The following is a 17,759-nucleotide window of genomic DNA, read 5'->3' as shown; positions in this document are numbered from 1 at the left end:
ACGGGAATTTAAAAAATTTCTGACGGGAATTTGAAAAATTTCTGACGGGAATTTGGAAAATTCCTGGCGGGAATTAAGAAAATTCTTGACGGGAATTTGGAAAATTCCTGACGGGAATTAGGAAAATTCCTGACGGGAATTTTTCGCAGTTCGAATTTTGGGAAGATGATCAGAAACCGATTTAAAATACCTAATTTTCAGCTCCACAATTACAGAAGTGATGATGTTTTAAAACAAAATGCAATGTTTTTTGACGGATAAATAGCAATACGACATTGATTTCTGAATGGAAACCTACTAGAGTAGATTTAGTTTGTAGTAGAACAATAGATCTTAATTAAAATTTGGAATATTCCTGAAGGGAAAGGTAAATATATAATGAAAATTTTGAGCACTTCTGAAGAAAATTAAGAAAGTTCTGGACAAAAATTTAAGAAATTGCCAAACAGTTAAGTGTTTTAAACGTCCGGACTGTTCCGAAAAACTCTTAACGAGACATCAATAATATTTACTTTTTTGACAAAACTCAGGATATCATGACAGCTAGGTGGCGGGCATTTTTTTAATTGCCCGCTTCATCAAAGCAAGCTTTGAACAGCAGTTTGACTACATCTGACATAAACAAATTCAATTTCAACTTTTGTCAATTTCATTATTGCCAAGATTTCGTTCAAATTCTTCTTCCACTTCAGGCTCGTTCGAAGATTGCTGTAGCTCAATAGATTATCGTCTCTTTTTCGCAGTAACCTCAACTAACAATCAAAAAAGCATCAACAATTATGTTGCTTTTAGGGAAGGCATTCATATTTGAGAAAGTTCGTGTTAGACCGGTTTGGAGCATTGCTGTATGTCGGTATTACTGACAAGGGTTTTGATAGGCAAAGCCTAGTCTTAAGACCCAAACGCAATGTGGACGGAAGCGGAACGGAAACGAAAAGTTTGACAGTTGTCACAAATGACATCAAGAAGCCTAACCGATGTCTACATGGTTCTAACTAGTTTTCAATCCGACAAGTAGGCTTACTCAGATCGGTCTTTTCCGCTGCCGCTGCCGTTCCGCTTCCGCTGTCATTGCGCTTGGGCCTTTATTAATGATATAAGAAAGAAGAGGTTATTTGCTATGAGGGCATGTGATTCGATACTTACTGTAATTTCGCTCATACTGTAAATCTGGAAACAATTAGGGTATCCAGTCCGGATTTCTCTCATCAATCAAAAGAGCAGGTTTACTTTTATTTATAAAGCATACATTAGTAAGAGTGGCAAAGTATAGATCATGAATTAATTTTTGTTACAAGGGAACATTCATAAATGACGTAGCATTTTTGGACCAAATCTAGACAATTTGTTCCTACTCGTAGCGTATTTTTCTGTACTTAATACATGGCCGGACACAAGTTCTGCAGAACCGACCCCCTAAAATGCCACATAATTTATCAATCATACACACTTAGAAAAATTGATGTAAATTTAGGTGCTCTGAGACTGACATATACGAGCGTCAATTTTGGCATAAATTTGAGTCATAATAGACGTGAAATTAAGCTCAATCAAACGTACTTTTCGTCGAGCAACTAACTTTTCAATCTCGGAGCTCTTAATATTACATGACATGTTTGTTTACGTCTCAAATTTTATGTCATAAATAGTATCCGTCACGTGTAAAATTAGGTTTTACCTTGTACCGACATACCGAGTAGTACCATTGTACTCCTTAATATTGTACCTCAATTGAAGTACTAGATTAAAGGAGTCCAATGGAACTACGCCATATGCCTGTCATAAGGATAAGTCTTGTGTTGAGAATATTTGTCAAAATTACATGGATCATATCACCATCGGTACATACCAGTCACAAAATGCCGACAACATACAAATTTATTCTTGACGCCATTTTCAAGGTCGGCAACATCCTTTAAGGCTTAAACCCATTTCAAAACCCTACACAGAGATTTCTCCAGTAAACTGCCATCTGTCTTGGGGAATTGGAATAGCTGCACATAATCAAATCTGGCTAATCCACATTTTGTAACACAACAACGCCGAGTATCTCTACTGCAATATCTGAAAAATTAAAAATTAAATCTCAACATATATTTTGAACTTTACCACTTGCGCATAGCCATTTGTTTTTCTAATTACAGCTGTCAAAATTATGTTCCAAGCTTGCTTTGATGAAGCGGGCAGTTAAAAAAAAATGCCCGCCACCTAGCTGTCATGATTACCTGGGTTTTGTCAAAAAAGTAAATATTATTGATGTGTGTACCGAAGAATTTAAAATTTAGTCTGAATGTTGTCCATCTTGTTTTTAAATAATTTTATAAATTTCCAGCAAGAAGTTTGTAAATTTCCAAATGGATGATGGATGATTCTATGAATTCCAACAGGATTTTTTCTGTGTGGCATTTTTCCTGCAAGGAAAAAATAATAATTAAAAGGGAGTGCATGAGAAGCTGTTCCAAAACCAATCCAACTAAATTTCCCTAAAAAATGAACAATGTCTAACAAAACGTCCATCCTTATTTTCAGCCCAAGAAGGAAAAGGACGAAAAGCTGGCTTTGGCCAACGGAAACCTCGAGTCGGAACCGAACAAGAACATCGACACCTCGTCAGTCACCTCCAGCTTCCAGACGTCCAATGGCAAGAGCTCCAGCTTCTACCAGGCCGTCGGCAAAACCGTCGATGACAGCTACTCGGCCACGCGGCATCGGGTCTACGTGGGATCGGTGAACAACTGAAGCGACACAGGGTGGAATATGTTTCCGTAAGGATACAGCTCATCATCATCATGTGACTCGTCAACTCATGTATACCAAAAGCAATACGCTCACTCATACACGCAAATGAATTTCAATGCAGCGCTTACAATATGATTTTTATACTTAAATGCTACGTAATCAATAGACATTACCGATATAGGGTCAATTCTGGCAAAATGATAGCTCATTATGATTTGTCAACTTCCGTTCATTTTTACTCATTTTACAAGACGACAGACGCACGCGTTTAAGCAATAATTGATGATAGAAGAAAATTAGATTGTTAATCAGCTTTCGTAAATTGCCACCAGGTGGCAGAATTTTTGTTTCTGCCTCGGACCATCTACAAATAAGAGACCATTATAAACATAGAGAAGCACATGAACTTACGAGGAGCTCTGAAAAGTGTTGATTAGCTTTAAAGAATATCAAACATAGACAAGATGTCATCGATGCATCGATATCGATAAAGAAGACCAGAGAGACAAAAAAAACATCCAATCGCTTTTCTCTATCAGATGGCTGCAGTAGCGATCATCGGAGTCAGAAGCCGAAGGAAACGTCCGAGACTCTTTCCGTGTTGCACTTGCTTGATGATTTTTTTTGCAAAAACTTTTTCCATCTAAGTAAATCATATATCTTCTCACAGTATTTGTAATTTACGTTAATTTTTAGTAGAATCTAAAAAGAACGTAAGCTACTCACTCACGATGAAAACTGGCACGCCGAAATAGTTAAACAATAGCACTGATTAGCTTTTTTTTTTGCTGCTGGTTGCAAACTGCTTCAAAAATGCAAAAAGTGTGATAAAATCAGTACGCATATTTCTTGCTTCATAAGGAATAAGTGCACCAATTTGACTTAAACGGTCACTTTTATCACACTTTTTATTCAATTAGTGACAACGCAGTTTGGTGAGAATTGCGCAATACAATCATTATATTCCTTTAGGCACGAAAATATATCCCCACCCATAGGTAGAACGGAAGATCTGAACTGCCTTCGGTTTATGGCATGGTCGCCGAAAAACGCCACAATAAACAGAAAGCGAGGAAAGAGAGAAACAAAAGACAAAAAATCAACCCCCCGACGACGTCCGATTACAATACTGTTTTTTTTTACCGTGTAGGCTGTAAGTTTTCCTAGGGTTTAGTAATTTAACTAGCGTGTAAGAGCAAAGAGCTAAGAGATTTGTAAATAGCTTTTCTTTTTTGTCTGTGTATGAAAATTGCAACAATTGAAAATCCTCCATTCTTTGTTTGTATTTGGGACTTTGTGTGGGAGGTAAAATACGTACTTATCATTTATATTTTTTTTTTTGTTCGGTTGTGTAACTGGATGCGAGTTCAATTCTAGGTCAGGAAGAAAATAAATATTAAAAAAAAAAAAGAAAAATCGCAAAGATTTCTTTATACTACCGCGGCAATGCTCACATACACACACATATCATAGGAAAGGAATTGCACATACACATACATGATTCTTTTTCGAAAGGATTTTGTTGTGAGAAGGATTAGTAACGATCTGTGTCCGATGGTTTGAAGGAAGGTAGCTAAGAGGAAGAGGCATAAGAAAAGTCTTACAAGTAAGAAAAGGACGAGTGATAGCGGAAAGTGATTGCAAAATGTGTAAACGACTGATGTGCAAAAATAAATCGATGGATGACAAAATTAACTTGACTGCCGTGTTTGAGTTGAAAGAAAAATTCTGTACATCATTTGTTTTTCTTTTGATTGAATTGCGAGATATCATAAATAATTCCAATTTGAGGTACCACAGCTGATCAAGCTGATTGTAACAAAATCGACGGTGACGGCGTAACCCATTTTTGCATCGGCGTATCACTATGCTGTCTGTAAAAATATTTAATCTAATCTAATCTAACACCAACACAGCCAGGTTCTTGAAAGCATCCTCAAAAATGATATATATACCTGCATCATTTTTCTTGTCTATTTAATAGGAGCTGTTCATAAACTACGTAGACAGCTGGGGGATTGCAATCATCTACGGCCCATACAAATTTTAGTTTTTTTTGTATGGACAATTGTCTACGTAGGAGAGGGGGGGGGGGGGTCAATAATAATATAAAAAACTGTCTACGTAGTTAATGAACAGCCCCATATATGTTTCACATCGAAGATGCGTCAAACATATCAAAACGGCCAGGCTTACTGTGCAGCATTTAAGGGCAAGATGCTTCAGATGCTTCAGAATCCAATAAATCAATGAAACGTGGACATCTCGTACCGTACGTTCCGATTTTGGTAATTATATGATTGGTTGGTCGTTGGAAGCATCAAATCTAGAAAGGTTAAGTGATGCTCCATTTTCTTCTGGCGGTTGGAGAATGAGCACTAACTCTTGTCCTAGTCTTTTATGACTTATGGCTATAGCGTCATTACTCACTTTCTGAAAAAGAAGAGGGAAAGGAAAAGGAGAAGGACAAAGGGAAAAGGAACATAAACAATTTTTTTATTTGAAATATACAATATAGAAATGCATAACGGTGCGGTGGTCACTACCCGAGTCTTGTCACTATTATCAAGTCATAAAAAGTAACAAGGACTAAAATGTGATCTGATTACTGGAAAATCCTGAAGTTTGAAATTGTCACGACTAGGGTTCGGTGGTAGATCTTATACCAGTAACGCACCACAAAAAGGGGATCTCCCAGAGCGTTACTGGTTTGAAAAGATACAAATTTACAAAATAGAACGAACTCACCATGTTTAGCCAATTGAACATGAAGACTGCTTGACATGTGTCGATGTAGAAGTCCATATTGTAGACGAAGCTTGACGAAGCTCAATATGAACTAGTCCGGTTTATGGTAGTTGCGCGGAATGTCTTCCTTCGATTTGAGATAAGCAAATGTTCGGATGTATGTAGTCAATTTTTGATGTGCATTGGCAAGCCTTTTCGTGGCCAATAGTCAGGTTCAACGCTGCTACTCAACGAATGATGGGACGATTGATGGTACGTCTCGTGGAGATTCTACTTGGCTTCGGAACAGCTTCTCAGCGGCAAATAATAGGGACCTAGAATGATGAACTAGAAATTGTCTCCTGGGCCTAGTTATGGCTAGATCAGCAACCAATTATAGATAAAAAAAACTCCACGGAAAAAACAAACGTCAGGTTCGAACACACGCACAGCCTACTCCTATGCTGGTAGTAAAAATATCATATTTTAAACTTGAATTTGAACAAAAAAGCATTGAATTATTGTTACAGAAAATGCCATTTTATTTTGACGTAGGACTACGTCTTTCATTTCTATATGGGGGTACACTTTGTGAAAACCGAAAATGGAACATGTAACAAATTAAGAAAGATTTTGAACGCTAATAACTCAGCTGCCCCTGGTCCAATTTCAATAATTTTATCACCGATCGATCAGAAATATGGCTACGCATCGATGAAAAACTGGTAAATGTACAGCATTGTCCAAAAGCGTCGAATTAACTAACAAATCCACCAATTACCTACATGCATATGCTGCTTCCCCAGCACTGTCGTCAGATAGCAGTAAGTAGACGAAACAAGTCGAAGTGGCATTCGTCTGCGATCCTCGGGCGCGTGTTAATAGGGAGGATGGAATTGCGTAGGGTAAACGCTCCTATAGTTGCGGTACGTTACAAGCGTTAGGTTCCTATAGTTGTGTATGGAGTCTCCATACACAACTATAGGAACCTAACGCTTCTAACGTACCGCGTCGTCTGGCTCGCCGTGGTGGTGTCAAACGTCTCTCCGGTCTGATCTACGAGGTGTGCTGAAGGCTAGGCTGAAGGTGTTCCTGAAAATGAGGTCCGTGTGCTGTACAGGGCTCTACATTTTCGAAGCTCTAAAATAAACTCGAGTTTTGTTGTTAAAATGTTCAAATTTTTATAACTCTGGCTTCTAGAAAAGCATAGACAGCAGATCCGCTTTATTAGATATCGAAAAAAAAAACAAAATCTTATGTCGTTCGGTGAGCCAGTATCGACATGCTATTCAGTTATGTAGCCAAAATCACAAGCCGGTTGAATTTGTTGGCTAACAAATACTGCTTTACATCGTCCGGAACCGATTCTATGTGGTCACGTAATGTGAGCCAATGTGCATTTTGGTGGTTGTCGTCCTCCTCTTCTAAAATAAACAGAACCGATCAATAAAGGATTTTGAAAAATCCGTTTATTAATCATTTTTTTCAATTAGTTGATTTGTTAGGCTCAAATGTCCAAAGGGCTCCACGGAGCCGAAAACCAGTATTTTTTTTAATAATAATACATATTAATGAAGGGCTATGTTTATGAGTTCCTCTTACTCTTCCTGGGAGGCGACTTGAGCTTAGCATCCGCTTGCAGCCGTGCCCTCAACTCCCTTGCATCTTCCTATTATTTTTCCTTCAGCAGTGCCACCCGCTTGGCCTCCTGTTCGTCTTTTATCCGCTTTTTCTCGGCATAGTCCACTATCCCGCATTTGCGTAGTAATACGAGTCGTTCCCAAGGGGTAAATCACTCAGCACATTGTGCCGAAATTAGATTCGGCACATCCATCGGCTCACCTTTGGCATAACTTCGGCACATCTTCGGCACAATCTCGTAGGCATTGGATTGTTGTGAATAAAACTAGTTATCGCTCAGCTTCTGAGACGCGCGGACGTGTTTTTCTTGTCGTTTTAGCGCTATTTCAATAGTCAAGCCGTTGAAGATATTTTTTAGCTTTGCTATCCGTATCGTGCCGCGTCGCGTGTGCAGTGTCCGCGATGAGGCGTGAAAACACTTTCAAGATTGACTATTCGAGTTTCCCCGTGAAGCCGTCGTTCGAGAAAGTGCACGGCTTCTGCCGTTCAGTGCTCGGCCTGAAGAAAGAAGACGTGCAGAGACTACAGTGCCACCGCGGTGGAGCATGTGCTTTCGTCAAGGTCAATGACCTGGCGTTAGCACAAAAAATCGTTGACAATCATGACGAGAAGCACGAAGTTGAACTGGACGGAAAGAAGCACAAGCTTCGTATTACCATGGAGGATGGTAGTGTGGAAGTGAAGGTGCATGACCTGCCCGAAGACGTGTCCGAAGAGAAAGTGGTAGAGTTCCTGAGCGCGTTCGGTGAGGTGCTATCGATTCGCGAGCTAATGTGGGGTGAAGGCTACGATTTCGGTGGTATTTCGCTCGGCATATGGTCTGCTCGAATGCTCGTGAAGAAAAATATTGACTCGTGGGTCACCATCGACGGCGAACGAGCGCTTGTCGTCGTTTACAAGGGACAGCTTCAATCCTGTCGCCACTGTCACGAGCAAGCGCACACTGGCATATCATGTGTCCAGAACAAAAAGCTTCTGGTCCAGAAGAGCTACGCTAACGTGACGAAGCAAACGGGTCCACGACCGCAACCAAAACCAGCTGGTCCGAAACCAGTCAAGCCGAAACCTACCGCACCACCAACGGCAACGTTGGGTGCATTTCCCGAATTGCCGAAGCAGACGGACACGAATGCGCAGAGTAGTAGCCAGGCCGCAACAGCTGTAGCGTCCCTGTGTCCGCAACCACTACTAGCGCAAATGTCGTCGTCGCAACGAGTGCCATCGGTAACTGCCCAACCAGCCAACACCAGCACGGCTACGGTTGACCTGTTCAAGAAGCCCCCACACGCGCTGCGATCGCAGAGCAAGAGCGGGAATGACGAATCTTCAACATCCACGAGTAGCAGGCGGGACAGGGCCGACCGCCGAGCAAAGAAACCGCGCCGGACCAGCGAGGACGAAGAGCGGGGTGGAGAGAAGCTCCCATAAATGGCTCTCACATCCTACAACGTTGCTTCCATCAACATCGGCACCATCACGAACCCTACAAAACTAAATGCGCTCCGAACCTTCATCAGTAGCCAAAACCTCGATATTGTGTGTCTGCAAGAGGTTGAAAACGAGCAGCTCTCCTTGCCTGGCTTCGTCGTTTTCGCCAATGTAGACCACATGAGAAGAGGTACAGCTATTGCTCTGAAGGACCACATCCATGCCACTCACGTCGAACGAAGTCTGGACGGCCGACTGCTTGCGCTGAGAGTGTAAGATACAACTCTAGATAGAGCTGGAATAAGGGCGTAACAGCTTTTGTAAACAATGACTTCTTTCGATGATCTCTAGAAAGTCAAGGCTCGCTCACTCAAATCAACGTCACCATCTGATAGGGGAATACTTCCTCTTCCCGTTGGTTAGGTTGGTTTGCGTAAGCGTGTCTTGAGTTTCGAGAAATCATCGATAGAAGTCATTGTTTACAAAAGCTGTTACGCCCTAATTCCAGCTCTATCAAGAACTATCTGCAACGTTTACGCTCCCTCCGGCTCTTCGCAGCGCGCAGCTCGGGAGGATTTCTTTAATGGGACGCTTGCCTACTACCTCCGTCATCGGACACAGCATGTGATTCTGGCTGGTGACTTTAATTGTGTGCTGCGAGCATGCGATTCAAGTAGCCCCAACACAAGCCCCTCACTCAAAACAGCTGTGCAGCAGCTCCAGCTGCACGATGTGTGGGAAAAGCTTTGTCCACGCGATACAGGCTTCACCTACGTCAGCAGAAATGCTCAATCGCGCCTCGACCGCATTTATGTCAGCAGCGTTTTGCGCGATAATCTGCGAGCAGCACACACGCATGTCTGCTCGTTCACCGACCACAAAGCGCTGACACTCCGAATATGCCTCCCCCAACTTGGACACGAACACGGCCGTGGATTCTGGTCACTTCGGCCCCACCTTCTAACTGACGAAAACGTTGGGGAGTTCCAATATAAGTGGCAATATTGGACCCGCCAACGCAGGAACTACGGGTCATGGATGGAATGGTGGCTCTCGTACGCTAAGCCTAAAATAAAATCGTTCTTCAAGTGGAAATCTCGAGAAGTTTTCGACGAATTCTACAGCGCACACCAGCGCCTCTATGCGGAGCTACGGTTAGCGTACGACGGGTATTACCAGCACCCAGAACTGATAACCACGATCAATCGATTGAAAGGGGAAATGTTGGCACTGCAGCGTAATTTCTCCCATACGTTCATGCGGATCAACGAAACGCACATGGCGGGGGAACCACTGTCGATATTCCAGTTGGGGGAGAGGCGGAGAAAGAGAACCGTCATCACACAACTGGCCACGGAGCAAAATGCAAACATCGAGGAACCGCAAGCGATCGAGGCGCACTTGCTGGGCTATTTCTCCGAGCTCTACTCGGAAGAAGCAAACGGTGGAGACGACAACAGCTTCGTTTGTGAGAGAGCCGTTCCGCCGAACGACCCACTGAATGAAGCCTGCACGAGTGAAATCACCACGGCAGAAATTCTGTCGGCAATAACAACAAGTGCTCCCAGAAAGTCTCCCGGCTGCGACGGCATCCCGCGAGAGTTTTATTACCGCATGTTCGACGTTATCCACCGAGAGCTGAACCTGCTGCTCAACGAAGCGCTCAACGGCAATCTTCCCGCCGCATTTGTGGAAGGCATTATCGTGCTGGTTAAAAAGAGAGGAGGAGACAACACGGCACGATCCTACCGTCCGATCTCGCTGCTCAACAGCGATTACAAACTGTTCTCCCGCATTATCAAGACCAGGCTAGAGCGGGTGATGAGAGCCCACCACGTGCTGAGCGATGGACAGAAATGCTCTAAAGCTGGGTTTAAACAGGGCAAGTCAATTGATCAAGTCAGTTGAATTCAACTGACTTGAACGCGAATTGAACGTGTAAACCATGCCATTCAACTGACTTGATCAACTCACTTGAATTGAAAAAAGTTGAACCAGGCTCAACTTTGCAAGCCAATTGAATTCAACTGAGTTGATCATTTGACTTGCCTAGTCTAAACCCAGCATAACTCCGAGCGAAACATCTTCCAAGCCACCCTTGCTCTGAAAGATCGGATCGCCAGTCTCCGTCACCATCGCCGTGCCGGGAAGCTCATAAGCTACGATCTCGATCATGCGTTCGATCGGGTCCGGCACTCATTTCTCTTCTCGACCATGCGCTCCCTCGGGTTCAACGAGAATCTCATCGCTCTGCTGGCGCAGATTGCCAATCGCTCAACCTCACGGCTGCTCATCAATGGGCATCTCTCTCGCTCTTTCGAAATCCAACGCTCCGTACGGCAAGGGGACCCGTTGTCCATGCACCTCTTCGTGCTGTACCTCCACCCACTGGTGGTCAGACTCGAGCAAGCGTGCGGAAATGATTTGCTAGTGGCCTACGCGGATGATATCAGCGTCATCGTCACATCGGTCGGGCAAATCGAGGCGATGAATGGTCTGTTCACTCGCTTCGAGCTAGCCGCCGGCGCCAAACTGAACTTGCGGAAGACTATTGCCATTGACGTTGGGTTTTGCGAAGGCAACGCGATCATCACCCCATGGCTGCAAACAGCGAATGTAGTCAAAATTCTGGGTGTTGTCTTCGCAAACTCAATCCGCTTGATGACGACGTTGAACTGGGATGCACAGGTAGGGAAGTTCGCGCAGCAAATGTGGTTGCACTCTCTACGGACACTAACGTTGCACCAAAGAGTCATCATGCTGAACACGTTCGGCACCTCCAGAATATGGTACCTGTCGTCGATACTGCCGCCCCTTGCCAAGCACACTGCGAAAATTACATCAACGATGGGTACCTTCCTGTGGAGAGGAATGGTGGCCCACGTCCCAATGATGCAGCTAGCACGGAGCAGAGAAGACGGAGGACTGAAGTTGCATCTACCAGCACTAAAATGTAAGTCGTTGGCCATTAACCGGCACCTTCGTGAGATCGATTCCCTTCCTTATTATAGATCCCTTCTGCTCCACGTAAATCCCCGCCCAGCAATCTCTATAGATCTTCCTGACCTCAAAATAATCCTATCTAGTTTATCCCAAATTCCCCACCAAATCCAACAAAACCCCTCCGCCGATCAAATTCACCAACATTTCGTTCTCCAAACCGACCTGCCAAGGGTGGAACGTAATAGCCCGACAACCAACTGGCCGCGCACGTGGCGCAACATTGCGGCGAAGCAGCTCACTTCAGCGCAGCGGACGAGACTGTACCTCCTGGTCAATGAGAAGATCGAGCATTGCAAGCTATTTTTTGTGATGCAGCGTGTGGCGGACGAGAACTGCACACATTGTGACAATCAAACGGCGGAAACTCTCCTCCATAAATTCTGCACCTGCACTCGTGTTGGCCCGGCTTGGGCGGTCCTGCAGCAGAGGATAACAGGCATTTTGGATGGATGGAGACGACTCACATTTGAAGACCTGGTGAGACCTGCCTTAATAGGAATAGGAAATACGAAACGTGTGAAAATTCTTAAACTTTTTATTAATTACATCTGCTTTGTTAATGGAAGTAACGGTAGAATTGATGTAGCTGAGTTGAATTTTCATCTAGATATAGAAAACTAATTGTAAAAACACTGACAATAAAAACTAAACTTTTATATAAAAAAAAAAAATAAAATAAAATGGGAGCACTGCTGAACAACTGTCATTGAAATTGTTCACAACATTACGTGCTGTTTGACTGACTGAGGAACTCAGATCAGCAGTTCACTTATAGATCTTAATACGAAATGTAGGTTCTAGAGTAGGCTCAAGAGCAGGGCTGGTAAATATCACGGCCGTGATGTGAAAATGAGAAAACAGGCCCTCTCACTATCACGAGACGAAACTACCAATCATTGGCTTTCTTGTCATTTTCCAATGATCGAGCACTCATGAGAATAATTCTTATGCGGTTTTGACATCAACATTTCTAACTGATTTAGATGAATTTAAGCAAGCAACCAACCGGTCAGCACTCGTGTTTATGTCAGTTACCGTGGGGATGTAATTTGTGATTAGCCCCGGTTTCTTTCAAATTGTATCATTATTTATGTATATTCCTTATACTTGAAATGACGTTTCACATTTATCTAGTGATGGCCAATTTTCATTCGAATAATCGATTAATCGATTAACGAACCGAAAAGTAAAATATTTCTAATCGGTTATATCATGCCGAAATAAGCATTAACTTCTCCAGAGGATCATCACCCATCGTTTCAAACATGTGCTGCACTCTCATTGGTGGAAAAATGACAGCACAGTGAACAAAAAACAATCGATTAGTTGTTAATCGAGTAATTGAAAAATGAGACATCTCTCATTTTGGTGTTATTGTTATTGATAAAAAGTGCGCAAAATTTCATCTCTAGTGAAGGGGCAGCAAAACCACAAAATTACCTTGCATACAGGGGGTACTCAATTTCCTCGGAACTAGAAACATTAATAGCAATAAATTAGCTAGTAATTACGATGATCATACCACTGTCACGCTCTGTCATGACAAAAAATTCTATGAGATTTTGAAGAAAATCTATATCATCGTTTTCTCATCCGATGATAGTGACAGAAGTATCTCTTTAAATATCGCGTAAGATCTTTCATTGAAAATTTATACCATTAATACCCTTAATTCAAATAATGCTGCAACTCACACAAAACAAACTACAGAAGTCTATTTATCATCTTTTATAGCCGGTCTCCAACAATGCTCCCCACGGGTTCCAACTCTTTCCGGCCGGTGATACACCGTTGCTTTTCACATCACGAAAGGTTAGGCTTCTGGTCTGCCTTTGAGGGCAGTATAAAACCCTAAAACACAGGACTTGTATTATCATCTGAACAGAAAACATCAACATTTCGCACACTCGCCACTTCCCGCGTCACCCTCAATCTGATTTATCCTTGCGATTTCAAACCAAAACATTCAACGTGTCAGAAATACCGAGTTGCCGGGATGGATATTTTACAAACAATCGCAGCTTGCTCTATGACTGGCACAATCGGCACACTTGAGGCGCACTGACAAAAAAGATAACCCAAGACTGGTGTGCGGAGTGACCTACCCTTTGGTCGTTCTCAAGGGGGCGACTCTATCTAAGATGCAGGAAAAATTTGCCTTGCTTTTTTGAGATGCACACACGCTTAATAGATGGGAATACAATTTATGATGATTTTGAAGATTTCCAGCAAAAAAGTGAAGAGCGATGCGGGTAGATGATTATAGATACAAAAGATGCAAAAAGATTTTTATCGCACCCCTCGGTATTTCCTATGTTCAAAACGAGGTTTAAAAACAGGCGGCTGCTGTTTCTCAGCAGCGCTTGTTTCCTCTCCATTGATGGCATCCGGGCAAGTTGTTACACTTTTCGAGATAATAGACCTTTTTGACGTTTAATCATCTTTCTCTATCTAGCACACATGGATAAATTGACGGTTTGTTTTCCCACTAATCTGTTTCCCTCTTGCTCGCACTCGTTCGCTTTATATGGTACAGTCGTACGACCATAGAGGTAACTCTAAGACCAGAAGGTCCCGAAGGTTTCTTCGGATTTGTGTTCATTCAGCCTGGTGTATGGGTTAGCAGTTCTTTAGATCATTTTCTACGAACTATTAATACTGCTCAATTTAGTTCCTCATGTAACACAGTTCCGTTGTTGGAGAAGCATGATGCAGAACATTGTTCTGGCTACGGAGTAGTTGATAGTTAAAATGCTGAGTTTTAAAATTTTTAACATTAATAAACTTTAATCCGAACAATATTTCATAATTATTTATCGACGTAGATTGCAGACAGAAAAATATTTAGATCGTTGCTTTATTCAGATATACATAAATCCATTATTTCAAATTGCCTTACCTACCACTTTGGACAAGTCTAGCTGTGTGGCTAAACGAAAACTAGTTTTTTTTTTTAAATAATTTTTCACTTCAACCGAGCAAAAATGATTTTGTGACGGCCATTAGCACTAGTGTTGTACTTTCGTCAGTCAAAATTTATCCGTTTTTCGTATGTTTTAACGTGTATTTATGTCCGCATTGTGCAGCAAAACACTCGATAGTTAAAAATCTATCACCACTATTGAAGTGCAGTTGATCCGTTAAATTCTGACGTGGTTATTTGTCGAAAATACTTTTCGTCGCAGTGGATTGCTTTTTCTCAAGCGAAGACAGATATCGTGCTTTGTGTACCAACAATAGTGCAGTGTATTTGATCTCCTTATTGCCGCTGGTTTCTGTACCATCCACTACCAGAAAGAGATGGAGCGCAAACAATGTGGACAATGCAAATCGGACATCAACGATCTCGAGCCAGTGCAGTGTGGCTTCTGTGAAACGTTCTACCACATTAGCCAGCAATGTTGTGGCTTCAGCGGCAGAGCCAACAAAGATCTGTTCGCACAGGGAAAGGCGATGTTTGTTTGCCCCGTCTGCCGAGATGAGCTGAATGGTAAAAGCGTGCGGTCCTACATAGACGACAAATTGAAATCGCACGAGCCGTCGTCGCACAGTCTGCCAGACCAGGTTCAGCAGTTATCAACGTTGGTAGAAAGCCTGAGTCAAAAGGTGGATAGTATTGCAGCGGCTCAGAACCAGTCGACCCGTCCGCTGTCTGTCCGTAACCCATCTTCCTGGCCTAGGTTGGGTGCCAATCGCGGTCAGAAACAAGTTATCACTGCTAAAACTGATCGTGGAACGAATGCGATCGACCTCAGTGGGCTTTCGGTTGCATCACTTACACCCACTCCAGCTCCCCCAAAGTTTTGGCTCTATTTGTCTGGCTTTCAGCCGTTAGTCACAACGGACGACGTTCGAAAAATCGTCGCGCGATGCCTGAATGTGACTAACTCTTGCGATGTTGTTCGTCTAGTGCCGAGAGGAATGGATATCAAAAATATGTCGTTCATATCCTTCAAGATTGGACTAGATCCTTCCTTAAAGCAGCAATCTCTGCTTGCCACGACTTGGCCATCTGGTTTGCTGTTCAGGGAGCTCATCGACGAGCCAAAAAACCGGAAGAAGTCGAATGCGGACGAGGAAAGCGATTTAGACGCAGATCCCGAGTCACCAACGGTATAGAATTCGGACGTTTTTCCGTGGACGGTGGGAACCCTCGGGTTCCCATCACAGGCGAGTATTGTCATTCTGCTTCTCGTATACCAGCACTCAATCGTTTTGCGTTGCAGCGTTTCCCCACCTCTCATGACTCCAGTCTCCCACTGACTCCAGACACCGAAGCTGCTGACTCAACAAACACCGAACCGGGACGCATCATGGAAAGCACTGTGGAAGCCCTCGATCTCTCCAGCCCGGTCCTGCCTATCGCTGCCAGCGCTCATCATAGTCGTCCCGGACCCGTGGTTGGATGTAGAGAGAGGGTCTTCCAGCCTGCTTCTTCAGGCAAGTACCATGCGAATGTGGAATTTCCTCTTCCTGAAGTGTCTTCCAATTCCAGCGGCCCTAGTTGCAACGTTCCATCTCCCACCTTGGCTCTCTCTCCTGTCATCGAGTCTGCTCTAGTTGGCAATGAAGAAGCAGTTAATGGTATGCGGTTCTACTACCAAAACGTGCGAGGACTACGAACCAAGGTGGATTCCTTCTTTCTTGTCGCAAGCGAGTGCGATTATGACGTCATAGTGCTGACCGAGACCTGGCTCGACGACCGTATATACAGTGCGCAACTATTCGGGGACACCTTTGCTGTATATCGCACTGATAGAAATGGCTCTAATAGTACGAAGACCCGCGGAGGTGGTGTTTTGATTGCGGTTTCTACCCGTTGGAACAGCTATATCGACCCTTCACCCGTCAGCGATGGTTTGGAGCAACTGTGGGTTAGAGTGACTATGCCGAGCCGAGTTGTCAGCGTGGGCGTAATATACCTACCACCGGATCGTCGTAACGATAGCAGCAGCATACAAGACCACGTGGATTCCATCGGTGCCATTGTTGCTAACTTGGGATTCAATGATTTTGCTCTACTGCTTGGAGATTACAACCAGCCTGCTCTCCAATGGAGGAACTCAGACGATGGGTCTATGCAAGTTGAGCCTCAAACTGCTTTGATGTCTGCAAGCTCGGCGCTTATCGATGGCTTCTCTCTGCATAGCCTCACGCAGCTCAATGGTATATCGAACAGAAATGCTCGCTTCCTAGACCTTGTTCTGTCGAACGAAGCTGCAACTCCAGCATGTGTTGTTTCGGAGGCTGTTGAACCTCTGACCACACTAGATCCTGACCATCCTGCTCTGGATGTAATGATGCAACTTCCGCCGCAGGTCGTTTTTGAGGCGCGCACCGACGATTCTCGTACCTTCGATTTTAGACGAGCTGATTATGCTGAACTTAGCGCTGCTATCTCCAGGGTCGACTGGCGACCAATAGAATTAGCTGACTGTGTTGACGATGCCGTCAATTACTTCAGGCAAACTATTTGCGATATCATGGCTGAATTTGTTCCTCTTTCACGACCTGCGCCGAAGCCCGCATGGTCTAATGGTCACCTGCGTCGATTGAAACGGTACAGGGCCAAAGCGTTACGAAGATACTGCCGAAATCGTTCATACATCACGAAGCAAGAGTTCAACCGTAGCAGTAATAATTATAGGAAATACAACCGATACTTGTACCGCCGATATGTGCTCCGTACACAGGCATCCCTTCGCAGGAACCCAAAGCGTTTCTGGTCGTTTGTTAACTCAAAAAAGAACGAAGTCGGTTTGCCTTTATCAGTTCATCTCGGTGAACAATCCGCCAGCTCTGAAACAGAAAAGTGTCGTCTCTTCGCTCAACATTTCATGAGTTCTTTTAATGATATGTCGGCATCACCTAACCAAGTTGGAATAGCAACCCGCGATACTCCAAGAGATGCGTTTGATTTTCGTTCATTCCAAATCGATGAGCATACTGTTGAATTGGCTATTCAAAGGTTGAATCTCTCGTATGCTGTTGGTCCGGATGGGATTCCCTCGTCCGTCCTAAAGCTGTGCTCTGAATCGCTACTCACTCCCTTGGCAAAGTTGTTCAACTTGTCTTTGCAGGAGTGCAAATTTCCTGAGGCATGGAAATTTTCGTACATGTTCCCAGTGCACAAAAAAGGTGACAAAAGGAATGTCCAGAACTACAGAGGGATCACATCGTTATGCTGCTGTTCCAAAGTGTTCGAGATTATCATCAACGAG

General features: G+C 43.5%; 1 protein-coding gene across 1 annotated transcript in view; it reads left to right on the top strand.

The window, feature by feature from the left end:
* Elovl7 (ELOVL fatty acid elongase 7) overlaps window positions 1–3,127 on the top strand; it is a 128,906-nt gene extending 125,779 nt beyond the window's left edge. Inside the window, exon 8 of the mRNA XM_065216400.1 lies at window positions 2,530–3,127. Within this exon, the coding sequence (XP_065072472.1) occupies window positions 2,530–2,739 (210 nt within the window). The 3' untranslated portion in view covers window positions 2,740–3,127. The remainder of the gene's footprint in view (window positions 1–2,529) is intronic.
* The last annotated feature ends 14,632 nt before the right edge of the window (window positions 3,128–17,759 follow it).

Source organism: Ochlerotatus camptorhynchus, unplaced genomic scaffold (assembly GCF_037179485.1).
Source record: "Ochlerotatus camptorhynchus isolate MF236.1 unplaced genomic scaffold, CSIRO-AGI_Acam_v1.1 ptg000062l, whole genome shotgun sequence".
Lineage (NCBI taxonomy): Eukaryota > Metazoa > Arthropoda > Insecta > Diptera > Culicidae > Ochlerotatus > Ochlerotatus camptorhynchus.
Note: the sequence above shows the minus strand (reverse complement) of the source record. Positions and strands in the feature narration are given on the sequence as shown.